The sequence below is a fragment of the Rhinatrema bivittatum genome, chromosome 2, assembly GCF_901001135.1.
Source record: "Rhinatrema bivittatum chromosome 2, aRhiBiv1.1, whole genome shotgun sequence".
In the NCBI taxonomy this organism is placed as follows: domain Eukaryota; kingdom Metazoa; phylum Chordata; class Amphibia; order Gymnophiona; family Rhinatrematidae; genus Rhinatrema; species Rhinatrema bivittatum.
The window spans coordinates 218,903,339-218,923,927 of NC_042616.1; the positions used below are offsets into that span (position 1 = coordinate 218,903,339).

The window sequence follows — 20,589 nt, forward strand, 5'->3', positions numbered from 1 at the left end:
AAAAAAAAAATAGAATCCTACCATACCCGGAAAGATGCATAAAATGATGATCTTCATACAAATGCAATATTGACATGGAATATACAGTATATTAATGCAAGGCATCCAGAATTACTGGAAATGGAGTAAGTATTTGCTAAAAAGAGAAGATACTCCAGTATTTCTATTTATTCTAATTACCTTTAGATTGATATATAGCTGGAGTGAATGAGGAAAAGGTTTGGTATTCAGAGAAAAAGAAAAGAAAACTACATACAAATTAAAAATAAATTGAGTAGTGAAGAACTTCTCAGGATGTCAAGAGGACATTTGACTAACAACTGTGCTAAGGTGACCTTCATTGGAAAAAAAAAACTAACCAAAATGGTAAACACCTCCTTTGTGTACAGAAACAAATAATTTGAATGGGAAGATCTTATGTGGCGAATTTTCAAAGACGTATGCGGAGGCTGAGTGTGTAAAATTGGCATATATGCATATAAGTAGCCTCTGTGCATGGTAATAAAATTTCACAAGGGTGGGAGAGCACATGTACTATTGCTGCTGTGTGGAAAAATATGCACGAGTATGCAGATACATCAAAGATACACTGTTACGTTTGGCCAGTCGCAGGAAAGCCCTGCGACCGGCTATATTCACCCCCAAAAGACACTGTCGAGGGAGTCTTTGTTGCAGCTGGAACGCCACCACCACGCTTCTCCTGCTGGTCCTCTTACGTTTACGTGTGCATGCATTGCAGAAGATGACATCAGAGCTGGCTGGAGATTTAAACCCAAGCCACGCTCCCAGCTGGCGCCTCAGCAGCAGGTCTCCTGCTCTGAGGAACATGTCAGCCTCATCCAAGCCCAGCTTGCCTCACCTCTCCAGCCTGTCCTGCCTCATCTCATCCAAGCCTTGCCCTTCCTCTCCAGCCTGCTTAAACTTGTCAAGTCTTCCTGTGTTGCTCCTGCCCTTGCCTGGTCCTGAACTACTCTTCGCTTGTTGCCTGTCCCTGACCCTTGCCTGGAAACCGAACCTCATTGCTTGCTGCCTGTTCTGACCCTTGGCCTGTCTTCAGTGCCTTGCTTTGATTGCTGCTTGCCCAGACCCCAGACTCTCCTCCTCTCCTTACCCTGTGAGACTATTGCCTAAGTCCTGCCAGCCCCCAGAACTCAAGGGCTCAATCTGTGGGGAAAGGGGTTGGTAAAGGTGAAACTCCTATCCAGTACTATACCAGCGTACATTTGCCAGCTGTTGGTGTGGGCCTAGGGAGTTTGCTCTCTAGTCTGTGCCAACCAGGATGCACTTTGAACTCCAGTCCACCCTATTGACCGAGCCAAGGTAACATATTTCCTTTCGCTCTTGGATGATACAGCCCTTACCTGGGCCTCCCCATTGTAGGAGCGTGATAACCCCATTTTCCAAGATCTACAGGAATTCTTCTATCAGTTCCACCTTATCTTTGACGAACCAGTCCGTACCTCCTCCATGGCGGCAGAGCTTCTTCATTTTCGGCAAGGCACTCACTCGTATTATAGGAGTGTACACGATACAATTTTGTGCTCTTGCTTCAGAGTTACACTGGGGAGAAGATGGCTTCATGGCCATCTTCTAGCAGGGGCTGTCAGGCTGGATTAAAGATTAGCTAGCTGTCCAGATTGTTCCATTCACCTCAGATGCTTTGCTTGCTCTGGCTACCCAAGCAGACCGGAGCTATTAAGAGCGGGCTCAGGATGTAGGACCTTGCAGTGGATCCCCCAATTCCAGCACTCTAGTGACCCCCGCCCTGCCAGGAACAGAAGCTGGCAGAGGACCCAATACAACTAAGGCGCTCAAAACTTTCTGAATGGGGAAGTGAGCATATGCATCCTTTAGGTTTAAGGAGCATATCCACTTATCTTGTTGCAAGAAGGGGAGGACCACTGCCAGAGATGTCATCTTGAACTTCTCTCTGTGAAGATGGTAACAGACTTCAAAGATCTAGAATCAAGCGAATTCCCCCTGTTTTCTTTGGGATCAAAAAGTACAGAGAATAGAAGCCCTGATTTTCTAGGGCAGGGGTTATTTCCTGAATGGCATTCTGCGAGAGGATTTGGGTCATCTCATGTAGTTGTGGCAACTGAGAGGGGTCAGGAGGAGGGACCTCTGTATGACGGATCACTGGGTGACAAAGGGTAGACTGCAGCCCCTGTGAATGATTTACAACACCTAGCAGTCCACAAAGACAACCAGCTAAACTGGCTCCCTCATGGGGGTGCTGCAGGGAACGTGGAAAATTAAAAAAAAAAAAAAATCAGCAGCAACAGTAGTCCAGCAAACTGGGACAGAATTTCTGTTATGACCAATTACTTGCTCTACCACATAGGTTGGTGTGAGGATCCAACTTTTCTTTCCTTGAATGAATAAGGATGTCTTGTGCCGAAGGAGCACAGCATCTGCTTCTTATCCTCTGGTAACTGAGGAACCTGGGCCTCACTATACTTATTGGCCTTTTTTTCCAGTTCATTCCCAGACAAGAGTGATCCTTTAAAAGGGCAATTTCATAAGATTAGACTTCGAAATTGTATCAGCTGACCAATTCCCGAGCCATAGCTGATGCCTGGCTGCTATTACTGAAGCCACCCCTCTGGCTAAAGTGTGGACCAGGTCACAGCCAGCATCCACTAAAATGGTGGCTGCCGGATCCATCACTGCCCTGGAATTCACACCAGATTCATCGACTTCCTAAGAGAGAAGTAAACAAGAGAGTGAGCAACCAGGGAGCAACAAGAAGCTATCTGTAAATTCATTTCCATTGCTTTGAAGGCCTGCTTAAAGATGCCTCAATTTTTCTATCTTGTGCATCCTTCAAAGCCACTCCCCCTTCTATGGGAAGAGTCATCCACTTGGCAACAGCACACACTACCGCATCCACTTTTGGAAAACACAATTGCTTTCTTGCAGCTGGATCCAGGGGATACAGCGCCCCCCATTAAAATTAGCTTCCGGAGTGCTCCATTCAAGAACAATCAACTCTTGAATAACCTCCATAATAGGGAGGCAACATGAGGCTTTTCGCAAATAAATCAAAATGGTATCTTTCTTTGGCTCAGACATGGAATCAGCCCCATATCCCCAGCATCTTCAATGTCTGGAAAAATCAGAGCCGGTAACTCATCTCTATGAAAGAACCGCAACATAGTTCTATACGACTCCAGCCCTGGAGGAACTTCCCCATCCTCCAGGCAATAAGGATCGACTTCATCATCTGTGACATTTGGGTCCCTATTGATGTGACCCGCAGCAGGTCTAGATGTACTCCAATGCTTACCAGCAGCACAGGCGAACGGGAATCCACAGCCTGAGATCTTGAACTGCTAAGATTTCTCAGGGGCAGTCGCTGACCCTGGCCAAAGGACTGCAGACCTTGAAAAAATTCCACCCAAAAAAAGGCAGAGGAGTCCATACCAAAACCAGGGGGCATCAGTCTTACCCTCACTGAACTACCTTGCCCCACTGTCAAACCAGTTAGGGGAGCCCCAATTCCAGGCAAAGCCTCTGGCAACTCTTTTTCCATTCCCACATCATGCTGGGAAGGACTGGTCTTAGCAAAATCAGATGGAGACAAGTCTCCCTGAGCCTCCAAACAGTGCTGACACAAGTTAGAGGAGACACCAGCCTGAGATGTCCAAATATGGCAAGCAGCACAAAGGGTAAGGCACTTAGGTTTCTTTGCTATCGGCGCCATAGTTAACAGCACACTCTAAACAGGAATCTGGGAAGTATGCGCCCAGCTATGCGCGCAATAGGCGCTTGTAAAAGTTAGGTGCCCAAAAATTAGGCACCAAATGTACTATTCAGACATGCACCCAACTCGAGTGCCTGTCTAGGCGCCTTGAAGCGCACCACTGTGCACCCAGCTAAGCGCACTAGACACACAGCTGGGCGTGCAAGTGCGAACCAACATACCTGAAGAGGGCAGCGTTACGCACAGAAAAAAAAAGACGAGCAAACATCATCGCGGCCTACCATGCAGCAGAAAATATAAGCCTAAGAGCGGGGCCTAGCCCAGAAGGCTGTTCAGCCCGCCAAGCTGTCCAAGTCTCCCAAGCTCCCCCAGAGGCAGAAACAGACGACAGCTTGGCACGATGAGCAGGGAGATCAGAGGTTGAGGAATCCCTAAAATCAACTCCCCCTCTTTTTTATTTCAATTTTTTTTATTTTTTTTTTAAATACTCTTTATCTAAGCTCAGCCCGTCCTGGCCAAGAACAAAGGCAGTCTCTGGCTGCAGGGGGAGAGGGCATATACCTTTTACCACTGCTCTTGGCTTCCTGAACCCCTTGATTTTTAGTTGGGGGGGGGGGGGTTGTTTTTACAGAGAAGTCCATGTCGGCAAAAACTAGCTACCAGACCAAGGCATTCATCTGAGGGAAGAATTTGAAGAAATAGACTCAAGAAACTCAACTGAGGGAGGGACCATAAGGTATCACCATAGGAGAGCAGGGTAATAAACTTCTCTCTTCTTTTCTCCTTCTATAAAAAATACTTTTAAGGCAATCTCCAGTAGGGATATGCACATCCACCATCTGCTGGAGACTGAATACTGGCGGGCTGATGTCTGTGCAGAGGTATATATATATACACCGTGATGTCAGTTTTGCTCCATCTCCATCTGCTTGTAGAGGTGCATAACCCACTGGTTCTGGATCCATCTATCTGAATGCTAAGAAACTGTTTTCCTTTAAAAAAAAAAAAAAAAAAAAACACTTGAGAGTTTGTCAGAGTTTTCATGGTCTGGTTGGTGAAGAGAACTGCAAATGGAAAGAAAATTGTTTTGGGTTGACAAAAGGATGAAATATTTGGCATCTACATGATGTACGTTATTGTGGCAGGTCATTTTCAAGAGGTATTGACAATGGGAGCATGTGCAGAAAATGGAGTTGCTTCAACAGGACATTGATCGCTGGCTCCAGGAGACCCCTGCGCATAAGTGGAGAAAGCAGCCTCACAGTTGAGGAAATAAACCACCTTGGCGGGAGGATCAATTCTTCCTTCATGGGTACACAAGGAGTTATCGGGAGTGAGTAATTATTGCGGATATTTTGAGGGAGCTGGGATGGATGAGGTACCTGATGTGAATGGGTGAATGTGGTTGGGGGTATTGGTATTTAATGACGTCGGTAAACAACTGGTGTGTGAGAAACTCAATAATGTCATTCCACAGAAAAAATTCATAGTGTGAGGCCCAGACTGGGGAGCCTTTTCATTACTATATATCTGAACTATGGTTCAAATAGATGGCTACAATTAAAACGTTCCCTAAATGCTAATGATGGGCTTCATTTGCCTATTAAAAGGAAAAAGGTTTTGAATGGGCTCAAACAGATATAAACTAGCAGTGCCTTTCTATAAGAGTTACATTTAAATGATGTTGAACGTGCTAAGCTTCATAGGGAATGAGTAGGGCAATGTTTTTATTCATCTTTCTCTGCGAGACAACAGGGGTGTTGCCATTCTCATACATAAGAGGCTGCCATTTCAGGCTGAGATGCAAATGTACATCTCATAATGATCAAGGATACATTTCATGGGGCCAAGATATTAGTCAATTTATATGCCTCAAATAAATAGTTTCATTTCTATGTTGGTTTCTAAATTATCTAATTGGACTGAGTATACGTCTATACTTGGAGGAGATTTTATTATCACTGACAATCCGATTATGGACTGTAATCCTCCTAAACTCCTAAGAAAAATCAAGGTGACATCCGTTTGAAATATGGAGATACCTTCATTTTTATTCACATGTTCCTCCAGTGTATTCCAGGTTGGACTACACTGTACTTACAGAAAACTGGTCATATTCAAGTTTCATATGGTTTCATTGCATTCAAGACTAGCAGATGAAGGAAATAAAAAATCAGAATGGAAAATAGCATTCATATTATTTCATGATAAAGATTTTATGCAATTCTTGAGAGAAAACTAGAGAGATAGTACAAACAATTTAATAGCACACCTGATAAATGCGATGATATTTTACAATGCAGCAAAAACAGTTCTCAGAGATTACATAATTTTATCCCAAGTAAGCACGCGTCAGAAACAAATTCTAGAACTCATGAAAAAACTAATGCAGTTAAAGAGAAATCACATAAAACTGATGAACCCTAAAATTCGACATGAACTGTAAATGGTACGAGCTGAATTAAATAATATTTTAGAACAAAAAGCTCATAATATGTTCTTCTAAAAATACAAGCTCTTTCAATGGGGTAACAAGGCTGGCCAGTTAGTTGTGAACCTACTTAAAAATTCTAAGCAGAGAACAATGATAATGCGCCTGAAATATAAAGTGAAAACAGCATCAAATAAAACTGAGATTTTACAGGTGTTTAAAAATCATCATATGCTATATATGGGAGTGGAGTTAACTGACTACACCACAAGAATATTTTAGAGATATAGCACTTCCATAAATGTCCGTGGCACAACCAGAGGCACTTCAGAAACCAAATTTAGGATAGAGATTCAAAACATAATTAGGACATTTAAAGTCGGTAAGTCACCAAAATCTGATGGGTTTGGACTGGAATTGTATAAAATATTGGGGGCGGAGGTAATTTGCCTTCTTAATAATATGTTTCAATTAGCTCAGGAGAAGGGACATTTTGAGTTGAGGGCGTAATAGTCATCCCTAAACCTGGTAAGGATCCAGTGTTCCAGGACCGTATAAGACTGATATCGTTACTTAAAGGAGAAATTACTTACCTGATAATTTCGTTTTCCTTAGTGTACACAGATGGACTCAGGACCAATGGGTTATGTGCTCTCCTGCTAGCAAATAGAGATGGAGTCAGGTTTCAAAGCTGACATCACCCTAGATATACCCCTGCAATGACCTCAGCCATTCAGCATTCTCTTCAAAAGAGATTGTGGACATAAATTTGTATTCGAGTTTTTCAACAGTAAGAACTTAATTAAAAACTTGATTAAAACTGGTGACTGTAATTGTACTCAACCAAACATAAGCACTGAATCCTAGCAATTTTATAAATGCCCCGATCTAGGGATAGGGTGGTGGCTTACCCGTAACCTCTTTGGGATAGAGATTCATGTGAGATTCCTTGGCACTATTCATGGACTCAGCATCCTGCCCATGGCTGCCCATCTGTCTACACTAAGAAAAACAAAATTATCAGGAAAGTAATTTCTCCATTCCCTAGCGTGTCACCAGATGGACTCCGGACCAATGGGATGTATAAAAGCTACTCCTGAACAGTGCGGGAGGCTGCCCATATTCCAGTTAGCACCACCCTTGCAAAGGCTGCATCTTCGAGCTTGGACATCCAGGCAATAGAACCGGGAGGTGTGCAAGGAATACCACATCACTACTCGGCAGATGGCGACGGGAGACAGTACCTTAGTCTCGCCGAAGATACTGCCTGGGCCCAGTAGAATGAGCTTTAACCTGGAGGGGTAAAGGCTTCCCTGTCTCTACATAAACTCCCGTGATCACTTCCTTGATCCACCTGGTTTCCTTCCATCATGAAGAACAAACAAGATGTCTGTCTTGCGCACCGGTTCTGTACATTCTAGATACCGTATTAACAGCCTACTGACATTTAAATGGCTTAGGAGGTGGTAGTCTTCCAAGTCCTTGCTTCTATCTAGGGACAATAAGGTAATGGACTGGTTTAGGTGAAACTCCGAGGCTACCTTTGGCAAGAAGGAAGGGATGGTGTGAAGCTGCAACATTCCTGGAGTCAATTGAAGAAACGGCTCCCAACATGACTGCGCCTGTAGTTCAGAGATGCGATGAGCTGAGCATATCGCACCAAGAATACAGTCTTCAGAGTTAACAGGCATAGAGACAGAGTGTGTAGCGACCAAAAGGAAGGCCCTGCTAAGAAATCCAATACTAGATTGAGGTTCCATAGGAGGACCGGCCACTTTAAGGGTGGTCAGAGGTGTTTAAACTCCTTTTAGGAAACGGGCCAAGACCGGACATGTCGACAGGTAGGCTCCATTCACTTCGCCTCCACCTGGACCTTCAAGGAACTGAGACAGCCCTTTGTTCAAGCTGTCCTGTAAGAATTCCAGAATCATGCGGATCTTGGTCATCTGAGGGGGCACACCGCGTTCCTCGCACCAGGCCTCAAATATTCTCCACATCCACATGTATGCCAGGGACATCGAGAACTTCCGTGCGAGGAGCAAAGTAGCAATTACAGCTGCCAAATATCCACGCTTCGTCCAGCGAGTCCTCTCAAGGGCCAGACCATAAGAAAAAACAGTGTGAAGGATCAGACCTTGTTGGAGAAGATCCCTATGCGGGGAAAGGCATAGAGGGCTCTCCACCTGAAGCCTCCGCATGTCTGTGTACCACAGGCATCTGGGCCAATCCAGGGCCACCAGAAGGACTAATCATCTTTGGCGTTTGATCTTGTGAGTGACCTTGCCCAGGAAGGCATACAGTAAAACTCCTTCGCTGGTCAGGTCTGGATAAGGGTGGCGATCCCTTGGGAGTGCTTATCTCTTCTGTGATTGAAGAATTGGAGGACCTTCGCATTGTGAGATGTGGCCAGTAGGTCGATGGATGGGAGGCCCCAGCAATCTACTAGGAACTGGAAGGCTCTGGTTAACAACGCCCATTCCCCTGCTGAGAAAGTCTGCTCTGACATTGTCTTTTCCTGTGATGTGGGAGGCAGAGATTCCTTGTAGATTTAACTCCACCCATTCCATAAGGAGGTCTATCTCCAGAGACACTTGGTGGCTTTTGGTTCCCCCTGGCAGTTGATATAGGCAGTTGATATAGGCTACCATTGTTGTGTTGTTGTGCTGGAGCATGTGGCTGAACTGTAACCTGACTGCTAATGCTTCCAGGCGGTTTATGTTCCAGCAAGCATCTTCCTTGGTCCAAACACCCTTGGCCGTCAGTTCTTGATCAGTGAAGTCCCCAACCCTGGAGGCTCACATCCATCATGAGAACTAGCCAGTTCAGTGGGGACAGGCTTATATACTTGCTCAGGTGAGCTTCCTGTAGCCACCACTGGAACTGAGAACATACTTCCATCAGTAGATGGAGGCGAATTGAATAGTCTTGAGACAGCAGGTTCCAACATAACAGCAGGGAGCGTTGGAGTGGGCGAATGTGTGCCCTTGCCCATGGTACCACCTCCAGGGTTGATACCATCAGACCAAGGACCTGAAGCTAGCTCCACACCTTAGGGCGGATCGCATTCATCAACCGATGCACTTGGTCCATCAACTTCCTTATCTGCGAGAGTGGGAGCAAGAACCTGTCCTGCTTGGTGTCAAACCGGACTCCCAGATATTTTCAGGACTGGGAGGCCTTGAGACTGATTTTGTCCATGTTCACGACCCAACCAAGTTCCTGAAGCAGGGATGTCACCCTGCTGGTCACCTGGAGATTCTCGTCTAATGACTTCACTCGTCATCCAGGTATGGGTGCACCAGGCTCCCCTCTTTCCTCAGCGCCGCTGCCACAACCACCATAATTTTGGAAAATGTCCTGGGGGCGGCGGCCAGGCCGAAGGGCAGCACCTGGAACTGATAATGGTGGCCCAACACCACAAAGCATAGGAAACGCTGGTGATCTTGTTGGACTGGAATATGAAGGTAGGCCTCAGAGAGGTCCAGGGAGGTTAAAAACTTTCCCATTTGTGGGGCCATTATGCCAGAGTGCACAGTTTTCATGCGGAAATGAGTAACTTGTAGATGTCTGTTGATGCTCTTGAGGTCCAGAATGGGGCGAAAGGAAACCTCCATCTTGGGTACAATGAAATAGATTGAACACCACCCCATATTTTCCTGGGGCGTAGATAAGGCTTTTCAAATTGAGGACTATATTTTCATTATCAAGGTAGATTCCACTGCCAGCTTCTTATCCTGGGAATGGCACAGAAACATCATGACTATGTCCCAAGTAGTGCTGTGAAACTGCAGTGCATATCCTTCTCATATGATATCCAGTACCCATTTGCCCGATGTGATCTTGACCAAATGCTGGTAGAAGAGAGATAGGGGTCGACTATCTCCTCGTTCCATGGGAGTTCAAGCCAAACCTCAACCTGACCCAGCCCCTCTCTTGGGATGTCAACTCCAAAAAGACAGAGACCTTTCCGAGGACTGAGACTTCTGAAATGTGGACTTCCTGTAGGGCCAAAAGCATTGTAAGCTCATAGGTAAGGGGTGCTGCAACCTCTCTCTTTCTTCCAATAGCCGAGGCACTGGAGATTCACCTCACTTGCTAGCCAGCTTTTCCAGGTCGCTTCCGAATACGAGAGATCCCTCAAAGGGCATCTTTGTAAGGGTCACCTTAGAGGTGGCATCCGCTGACTTATTTCACGGCCATAGGTTTCTTCTGTCCACTACCACTGAAGCCACTCCTCTGGCTGAGGGTCAGATTAGGTCAGAGCCCATGTCAGCTAAAAAGGCAGTGGCAGGCTCCATAGCCTCTCTGGAATGCGTTCCTGAGTCACCTGCCTCTCTTGAGAGAAGCAGGCATGAGCGAACCACCAGGGCACAACAGGAAGCAATCTGTAGTGTCATTGCTGTCGCATCAAAGGCTTGCTTAAGAATGTACATCCTTTAAAGCCACTCCTCCCTCCACTGGGATAGTTGTTCACTTTGAAACGGCACAGAACAGAGCATCACTTTAGGGAAACACAGGCATTCTCTCACTGCTGGATCTAATGGGTTTAGCACTTCCTTTTTTTTTTTTTTTTAATCTATGCATTTTCATTTACAAACAAAATTCAACAAATGAATACAGATTTTCTAAATTTAAGGTAAACAGAAGAATACTTATCACAATCTAATATTCATTTTACATAGGAGATTAGGAAACAAATTTTTCTCATGAAGTTTATGAAAAGGAGCAATATATGAGGAACACACGGAAGGTTTCCCTACACCAAATAAACATTTGAAATTCTTGAGATACCAACAGGTATAATTCCTATCTTAAGCCTCAAGTTTCTACTACTGCATTCTCTTGGGGTTTAGAGTCCAAAAATACACGTAACTGTGAGACCTCAAAGAATACTATTTTTTGTTGTTGTATTTCCACCTCACACTTACAGGCGAATTTTAATAACATTTTCCCACCTTTTCCTTCAACTTCTGATCTTAAATCTAAAAATTTCCTCCTTCTATCCCGAGTTTGTTTAGAAAGATCTGGATAAATCCATATTTTACTTCCATGAAAGACTTGCATTCTATTTCTCACATACATCCTAAACACATTATCTCTATCAATGGCGAAGGAAAATGATACAGTAATATCTACTAGAGCTGTGTTACATGTATCTATAGTTGACTCTATGACTCCTGTTAAATTCAATGAGGTTTCTATATTAGGATTCTGCTGTATACCTGACTGATTCAACATAGTATATCTTTGAGATGGTGGGAATAGATTGCTGTGGAATTTTCAGTATTTCCATTAAATATTCTTTGAACATATCATATGGGGAAATTAGATTATGTTTTGGAAAATGTATTCTTCTTAAATTAAGATATTTAAATGAATTTTCCAAAACTTCCAATTTTTTAATCGTATAATATTTCCACTCTGGCAAACTTCTGCTGCCATACTTCTAGCTTTTCAAGACTCTTTTCCATACGCTCAGATTGAACATTTAAGTTGGAAGTTATTGTCTCAACCTTAACAAAACGCTGATTAGAGTCCAATGTTATTTTAGTAAGATTCAAGACAGCAGCTTCCAGAGCTTTGATTGCCTCCCATAATTTGCCCATAGTTATTATAGATGGCTTTTCTAAATGTAGACGCAAACTCTGGTAGTTTAGTCTCTAATTCCCCATTAGTAGCTGATGCTCCTCCTCCTTCCTTTGTAATATCAGATTGTAACTTCAAAAAATCTGCAGAAATCTGGTAAGGTGGAGGAGTACTTGGGGCACCGGGACTTAGAGATGTCTCGGCCAGGGAGGGAGGTATTTGCTCCATACCAAACCCTCCAGCGGCTCGTTCCACCGGTTCTGTACCTGTTGTAAGGGCGAAAAAGGCTGGTATCCGAGGCTGAGAGGCATTCAGTACAGTGGATGAGGTTGACATCTCCCAGACTCTTGCCTTCCGCTTGGTGTGAGGCATTGAAATTAATACACGTTTATTGCCCCGAATTAAGCCACTTCAAGCCCCCCTTCTCAATTTTAATAATTACTTCATGAGTGGAGGCTAGGTGGAGGAGACATTAACTTGTAATACTCACTATTAGGGGTTCTTAGTTTCTTCTTAATTTTCTGAACTCTTGCAGGACAAAGCCGCGCGCCCTTTTGGTGCACGCGGCTTCGGCGATGTCGAAGCGCCGCAGGGCGTCTTGTTTTTATGTGCCTCACTGGTCCCGCCTCTGACGTCAGAAACCCTGAAGTCCTGCAAGTATTCTCCGTGGGTCAAGATAATATCGAGGAAATATGTCCAGGCAAGAGAAGAAATCAGGTAATTCCCCTAGCAGAGCTCCCTCCACCTTCACCTCGGGGGGGGGGGGGGGGGGGGGGGAAGATTAGCACTTCCAATGCTCGACCACTTTTAAAACTGGCTTCCGGAGCATCTGATTCCAGGTCAACAAAATCCTAGATAGCTTCCAGCATCGGAAAATAGCAAGAGGTTTCCATAGAGACACCAGAATGGGATTGTTCTTTGGCTCCATCATAGGATCCGCGCCAGGAACTCCCAGAGTCTTTAGAGTCTGGGAAACCAGGGCCGGCAATTCATCTTTATTGAAAAACTGAAACATGGTCTAATATGACTCCAAGCCTGAAGGATTTCCCCATCCTCCAAGGAATCTAGACCCCCTTCTTAATCCGTAGCATCTGGGTCCCTGCCAGGGATACCCTTGGTGAGACGAAGCATGTCTAGAGGCCTGCCAAAAGGGATGGGAGAGGGAGGCCTTCCCGGCTGGGGTTTGGCCCAGACAGGCGCAGGAGAAACAGACTACACTTGTACAAAGGCTTGAAGGCCTTGAAAATCTTCCACCCAAGAAAAGGCCACTGGGTCCATGCCTAGCTCAGGAGGTACTGGGGTAGGTGCTGCAAAATTTCCTTCTCCCATGACAGACCCAGCCCTGGGATTACCGAGATTAGGGGTGCTACCAGTTAATTTTGTGGCTGACCCACCCTCTGAATGGGAGGAGCCGGGCTTAGCAAAGTCATTGGAGGCCAACTCTCCCTGGGCCTCCTCACAGTGCTGACATATGGCAGGCAGCAAAAGGGAATAGCGCTTACGTTTTTTAGCTGCCGGAGCCCTTATGAACGGTAACTGCATGCTCAGCTGGCTAGTGCTTGAAACAGAGTGCACACAGATTTTGAGCGCCTCCGCGGTGAGGTGCTTCATGTGCTTAAGAGGAGTGCACATACCGATGCGCATACCACTGGAGCGAACGTATGTACGCATGTATGTGTGACGTTGCATGTACCGCACGTTCCATTGCTCTATGGAAGGCAATGAAGATGCACAAAACTGAGCATAAGATGGCGCTGGCACGGCCAACCACGCGGTGTGCCCACCGAGCCCTGAAGCGAGGCCTAGCCCATCGGGGGGCCGCTCAATTCGTTCAGAAGCCCACTTCCCCTTCCCCAATGGGATCAGGAATGTCGTCAGTATGGTGCGCCGAGCAAGGAGACCAGAAGAAGACTTACCGAAGCCCCTCCAATCTCTCTGAATCGGAAAGAATCCTCTTCTCTCTTTTCTTACATGGGGTCAGCGCTTACCAACTGAGTACAGAAATTATCTCTGACTGCGGGGGAAGAGGGCTTTGGCCATCACTGCCACGCTCAGCTTCCTGCACCCACTGCCTTTCAGCTGCTTCAGCAGCAAAGTCGATGCTGGGAACCAGCTACCGGACCAAGGCACACCTCAGAGGGATCTCCGCAGGAGAGTGGGGCTCAATCTTTCTACAATTTTTAGAAGAAGAAAATTTACCTTTAGAGTACTGGGAATCTGATAGGGAAAGCACATCCACATGTGCTAGGAGACTGAGAGATACTGAGGGGCTGAGGTCACTGCAGGAGTATATCTAGGGTGACGTCAGCTTTGAAACCTGACTCCATCTGCTAGCAGGGGAGCACATAAACCATTGGTCCTGAATCCATCTGGCTACACACTAGGAAATGTTTATAACGTTTCTTATAGCATGGTAGGCAACCAAAAATAGGATATGATAAATTGGTGAAAAGTAATGATCAGTGAGATATTGATGCCCCAAATTTTCATTATTATAATCTGGAATGTCAAATGCGGTGTAGTCGGAGAATATATATTGTGGGCAAATACAAATGACGCATTTAAAATATTGGAGGAAATGACTATCCCTTATTCCCCTCTGGAGCTTAGTCATCTTTAAGATGCTTCTTTGCCTATAGGAACAAGGGAGGGGGGGGGGGAATATATTGCCGAAGTCTTTGATGGCCATATGGAGGTATATGCGCAAGAAAGTGGGTTTGATGGCATGAGCTTCAACTCTTTTGCCTACTGAGAATAATATACAATTTACACCTGGATTGGACAGTCAGGTATTTAGGGACTGGAAAACTTGGAGTTTGCATAGCATTCATCAGATGATAGATGAAGCTAAGAGCTGCTTTATGAGCTTCCAACAAATACATAGTGTTTTCCCTGTTCCGGCCAAGCACTTTCATGGATTTGGTTTTGGGTTTTTTTTTTTGGGGGGGGGGGGGGGGGGTTTACAAGTGAGGCATTATTTTCTCTCTCTGGATATTCCTGAATCGTCTCTTAAGTTGGATATTTGCTTGACTGCTGAGATGGAGTGGATAGCAATGGGAAAGAATTTCATATCACACTGGGATAGATTTTGTAAAAATAATCTTGATTCCAATCTATTTGGGGGTTTGAAGGATTACTGGAAGCGTGAAACTGGGGAGCTATATACTCATAAGGAGTTTAATGTGTCGTTTGAAAAAAATGCATAAACTTCCAACTGCAGTAAATTATAAAGAAATGCAATATAAAAATGATCACTGTCAAGCAGATAGGTTGTGCATCCATGAAGGGAAGGGGAGGAGATGGGTAGGAGTGATGGTGTGAATGTTTGAGTATGCTTGTGGGTAGCTATATTTTCTGTTATATTATTCTATGTTTTATCTATGTTACTTGATTCCTTTGTTGGGAAGGAAGGTGGTGGTTAGGGGACACTCCATGAAGTTAGCAAGTAGCATATTTAAAACTAATAGGAAAAAGTTATTTCACTCAGCACACAATTAAGCTCTGGAATTTGTTGCCAAGAGGATGTAGTTAGTGCAGTTAGTGTAGCTGGATTAAAAAAAACGTTTGGATAAGTTCTCATCGGAGAAGTCCATTAACTGCTATTAATCAAGTTTTCTTAGAGAATAGCCACTGCTATTACTGGCATCAGTAGCATGGGATTTACTTAATGTTTTGGTACTTGTCAGGTACTTGTAGCCTGGATTGGCCACTGTTGGAAACAGGATGCTGGGCTTGATGGACCCTTGGTCTGACCCAGTATGGCAATTTCTTATGCCCTTATATAAGACCAAAAATTATAAGACAGGAATATAATGTATTTGATGCATAAATGTTGCCTTGTTGTTACTATGACATTTTGGATTTAGTGTAAATAGGATTGTTTTATGGTTGGTTTATGCATTTCTTGTCTTTCCCAAAATCATTTTATTGGCTAAGGAAAAAAAGCACAGCTGACAAAGCTGAACTCTGAGACATTCCTCAGAATGGAAAACCAAGCAAACGTATCCATTCCTATTCACATTTGATTCTTGTCTGATAAATAAGAATCAAAACAGCTAATCAGTTCAGTATAGATCCTGCAATGCCATATTCTTAAAGCCTGTAGAGGAGGACTTGATGCTGAAAAGTGTTGAAGGCTGCTGAAATATCTAACACCACAAGGGCAAAACTTTGTCCAGCATCAAGTCCTCTTCTGATGACATCAAGGCTAGTCAGAAGGAGAATCTCAGTATTCAGTGACTTCCTGAGCACAAATAGATATGGGTCCAAGACCTGATTGTCCTGGATAGTCATTTAATTGACGTAAAGCCAGTGATTCCAGGACCTTTGCCACAGAAGAGAGAGTAGAAACTGGCCAATAATTAGGTAAGTTGGCAACATCCAAGCCGGACTTTTTCAAATTGGAAAGGCATTCCTTATTAAGAGTAGCTTGTTCATGACATTGCCTCCCCCTATGGAGGGTAAAGCCTTAAGAGGCTGCATTTTCTTTATGTATACTTAATAAAATAATAAAAGAAATACAATTACAAGTTTAACTTTGGATAATCTGGCTGTTTTACTGTTCATTTTTCTTTAAAATATCTACTGAAAAGTACAAGATTCACACATTACCTGTGCACCTGAGTCTTGAAATTCCTTGCAGGCATCTGGGAATACATCAAATGCAATGACAGGATATCCATGTTTCAGAAGATTTTTTGCCATTGGATTTCCCATGTTACCCAGTCCAACAAACCCAACTGGAGTTTTGGATGCCATCGCCCTGGAACACACTAAAGCAACACAAAATATTCAATAGAAGTCTTACATTAACAACAGATAAAGTAAAAAAAAAGTAATATTAGGGGAGAGATTGTACTATTAAAATTAAATTCTATAGTAAGGATCAACCTTATTGTGTGCCTCTTGAGGAAAATACAAACTCGCCCCCTACTACTGGGAAGGGGGAGGGGCAGCCTCATTGTCAGGCCGATTCAGTAAAGTCCGCGGGAGAGCGGGCGAACGCCCACTCTCCCGGCACGCGCACAGGCCAGTATTTAAATGAGGCCCGGCAGTAGAAACGAGCAAAGGAAGGCACTAGGGACACTAGGCGTGTCCCTAGTGCCTCCTTTTTGACAGGTGCGGCGGCTGTCAGCGGGTTTGACAGCCGACGCTCAATTTTGCCGGCGTCAGTTCTCGAACCCGCTGACAGCCACGGGCTCGGAAACCGGACGCCAGCAAAATTGAGCGTCCGGTTTTCGACCCAACAGCCATCGGCCGACTTCCAATTTTTTTTATTATTATTATTTATTTTTTTTTAACTTTTTTTTTTACTCTTCGGGACCTCCGATTTAATATCGCCATGATATTAAGTTAGAGGTTGCACAGAAAAGCAGTTTTTACCTCTGGGTAGGCGCTAATTTCTGAAAGTAAAATGTACGGCTTGGCTGCACATTTTACTTTCTGAATCGCGCGCGAATACCTAATAGGGCCATCAACATGCATTTGCATGTTGAGGGAGCTATTAGGTTCGGCGGGTTGGACATGCGTTTTCCGCCCCTTACTGATTAAGGGGTAAGGGAAAACGTGCGTCCAATGGCAGGTTAACAGTGCGCTCCAGAGCGCACTGTACTGTATCGGCCTGTGTGAGTGCAAATAATGATAGTGTTGGCCTGAAAGGTTTCATCATAGAGGCAAGTAACAGGAAGTGCTGGGAAAGTGTTAAGGGCTAGGGGTTTTTTTGTGAAAGATGACCCTTATTGTGGAATTTCCTTTAACAATACAGAAGATGATATCGGAAACTGACAAAGTGACCTGACCAATCTGCCCTGTTCTTTGATGATCATATCCCAGTAGTACTCTAATTTTTATGAATTTCCTTTCCTTTGGGAATGGTATACCCATTTACAGATAAACCACTAATCAGACTACAAATAGTTATGCAGAATAATAATATGTATTTTCTAATCACAATGGATGGAGAAGTTACTATTTACCAGATAATTTCCTTTCCTCTAATGAAAACAGGTCACTCCCCACAAGTGGGTTATGCACATCTACCAGCAGATGAAGATGGAGTAAAAGCTGACATCACAAGATATATAGCCCTGCCCTGAAATCAGCCCACCTGTAATCTCTGAAAAAGCCAAACTGTGGACAAACTGATTGATTATACTTGAAAATGATTAACAATCAATAGAAAACACTGAGTGCAGAGAAAAGAATTAACATTCACTAAACTAAGGGACTGGGTAAACACTTACCAGTCCTCCAATGAATAGCAAGAACACCACTCTGCAACGTCCGAACCAAAGGCAAAAAAAAGCCAAAGGAGGGTCAGGGATTGGCCTGTCTTCCATTAGAGGAAAGGAAATTATCAATATAAGTAGTAATTTCTCCTTACTCTGCACAAAGGCAGGCCAATTCCCACAAGTGGGATGTACCAAAGCTACTCCTGAACAGGGCGGGAGGTTGCCTGTAGACCAGTTAACACCGTACATGCAAAAGCTGCACCCTGCGGAGCCTGAACGGCCAAGCAAACTGTCTTGGGAAGCAAAGACCTAAAAAAGCCAAGGCTCCGCCCACAACAGCACCCGAGCTCTAGTGAAATGCACCCTAAATTGCTTAGAGAAAGAATTTCAGCAGCTACAAAGGCAGCCATGATGACATCCTTTCACTAACTGGCTATAGAAACCTGTGTTGCCAGTTCCCCTTGTTCACCTCCATCAAGGAGCAGAAACAACCGATCAGACTTCCTGACATGTTTAGTAACCTCCAAACATCACTTCAGATGCCGCTCAACCTCCAAGGCCTGCACAAGACAAAATCACTCTTAAGTCTATTCCTGTCCAACATGGGCAGAAAAATTAGAACGATTCAAAAGAAATCATTTTGGGCAACAGGTAGAATGGGCACATCTGCACCGCCTCTGGAGTCACACACAGAAAAACTGTTCAAGGAGTAGCAGCTTCAAGGAGAGGCTACGCAGAGTTGAAAGGCAGGACCCGCCAAGAATCCAGAACAAGGTTCCACCAGGGCACCAGCAGCCACCAGGAAGGACAAAGATTCCTCAGTCCCTTCAAGTACAGATCATATGCAGAGGGGAAGACCAGGCCCTCCACTGACTTGCCCCCTATAAAAGACAAGAGCTGCCACTGGAAACTTCCAAAAATAATGGAATGTCCGCTTGAGAAGCTAAGAACCTGGCTCCTCATACCAGGCCTCAAAAACACTCCGAACCCTAACATAAGCCAGAGACGTAGAAAACATTCTAGCCCAGAGCAAGGTGAAACCACTGTAGCAGAAAAGCCATGCTGAAATAATCGAAGGACAAAATAGACCTTGATCATCATGTAGAATGGGACACTAGGCAAAAGATCCATCCATGGTGGCCACTTAAGAGAACTGCCCACCAACAGCCTCTGGGCCAATCCAGAGGCTAGAGAACCACGGTCTTAGTCTAGCTTGTGAACTTTCGCACAACCCTACCTAATAGTGGCCATGGTGGGCAGGATATAGTTTCCCATCCTGTGGCTCCACTTGAACGAAGCATCGATACACAGAGTTTTCAGATCTTATCTGCGACTGAAGAACCATGGAACTTCGTGTTGGCTAAAGTGGTTAGCAAACCCAAAAGGGTGACCTCAGCGCATCACCATGAGCGGAAAGAACTCTGACAACTCCCACTCTCCAGGGACCAAGCTCCAACCATGAAGAAAGACTGATATGCCCAGAAGATGTAAGCCAACATGGACGTAACAGCCAACAGGATCATGACCATCTGAGCCTCTAGAAGCTCGGCGAACTTACAGCACACCAGCCGAACTGCACATGCTTCTAATTGACTGATGCCCCTCAGTGCTCCAGCGACTTTGTACTACCATTCCAGTTTTTCAAAGGAAATTCCCTTCCTCAGAAGATCTGCTTGCAACCACCACTGCATGTGGAAGCTCACCTCTAATGGCAAGAATGTGGACCCCACTGGGAAATTGCACTAAAAGGCAGCATGTGCACCCTCACCCAAGGGAAAAAAAAAAAAGTCCAATGTGGCTGTCATCAAACCCAGGACTTATAGATAAGGTCCCACTGTCAGGTGAATAGACCTTTACAGTGTTCGCACTCTAGTAGTCAACTATTGAATGCGACTCCCTGGCCGCAACACTCAGCTCTATTAGGAAACAACATGGATGCCAAGATGCTTCAGTGTCTGAGGCAGCTATAAACTGCTCTTGGCCAAGTTCACCACCCAGCCTAGCTCTTTCACCTGGCTTCTCACATGGTGGTCTCATTGCTGACTCTCTTCCATGCCTTTGTCCCGAATCAACTGAACATCCAGAAATGGGCAACCAAGATGCCACCCCTGCAAAAGGACACTGCTATCGCCACCATGACTACAGAGAAGATCCTGGGCACAGCGGCCAGCCAGAAGGCCAGGGCCTGAAACTGATAAAGATGTCCCAGGATGGCAAACCACAGGAACAGTTGAGGTTCCCTGTGAATGGGAATATGTAGAAATGTCTCCATCACACCTAGAGACGAGAGAATTCCAGATTTCCCTGCCCTTCTTATGGCGTGCATAGTTTCCATACGGAAACGAGTCCCAAAAAGAAATGGAATAGCAGCCTGTATTTTCTTGCAATTCAAGAACAGGAAATACAACCTGCAAGTCCAACAACCTGCAAGTCCAACAACCTCCTTAAGGAAGTCTCTACTGCCACCCTCTTCAGTAGGGAGTTGCAAAGAGAGACCACAAAGGCATCCAAAAGGATGTGAACAACTCCAGAGCATAGCCTTCTCTTAACATTGCTAGGACCCATTCGACCAACATGATGCAGACCCAGCTCTGATAAAGGCAAGACAATTGAGGCGCTCTACTCTCGGAGCCCGC

At 44.8% G+C, this 20,589-nt stretch overlaps 1 protein-coding gene across 2 annotated transcripts in view; it reads right to left on the minus strand.

The window, feature by feature from the left end:
* HIBADH (3-hydroxyisobutyrate dehydrogenase) overlaps positions 1-20,589 on the minus strand; it is a 333,702-nt gene that overhangs the window by 293,870 nt on the left and 19,243 nt on the right. For both annotated transcript variants that reach the window (XM_029589181.1, XM_029589182.1), the window contains exon 2: positions 16,335-16,495. In XM_029589181.1, the coding sequence (XP_029445041.1) occupies positions 16,335-16,495 (161 nt within the window). The remainder of the gene's footprint in view (positions 1-16,334; positions 16,496-20,589) is intronic.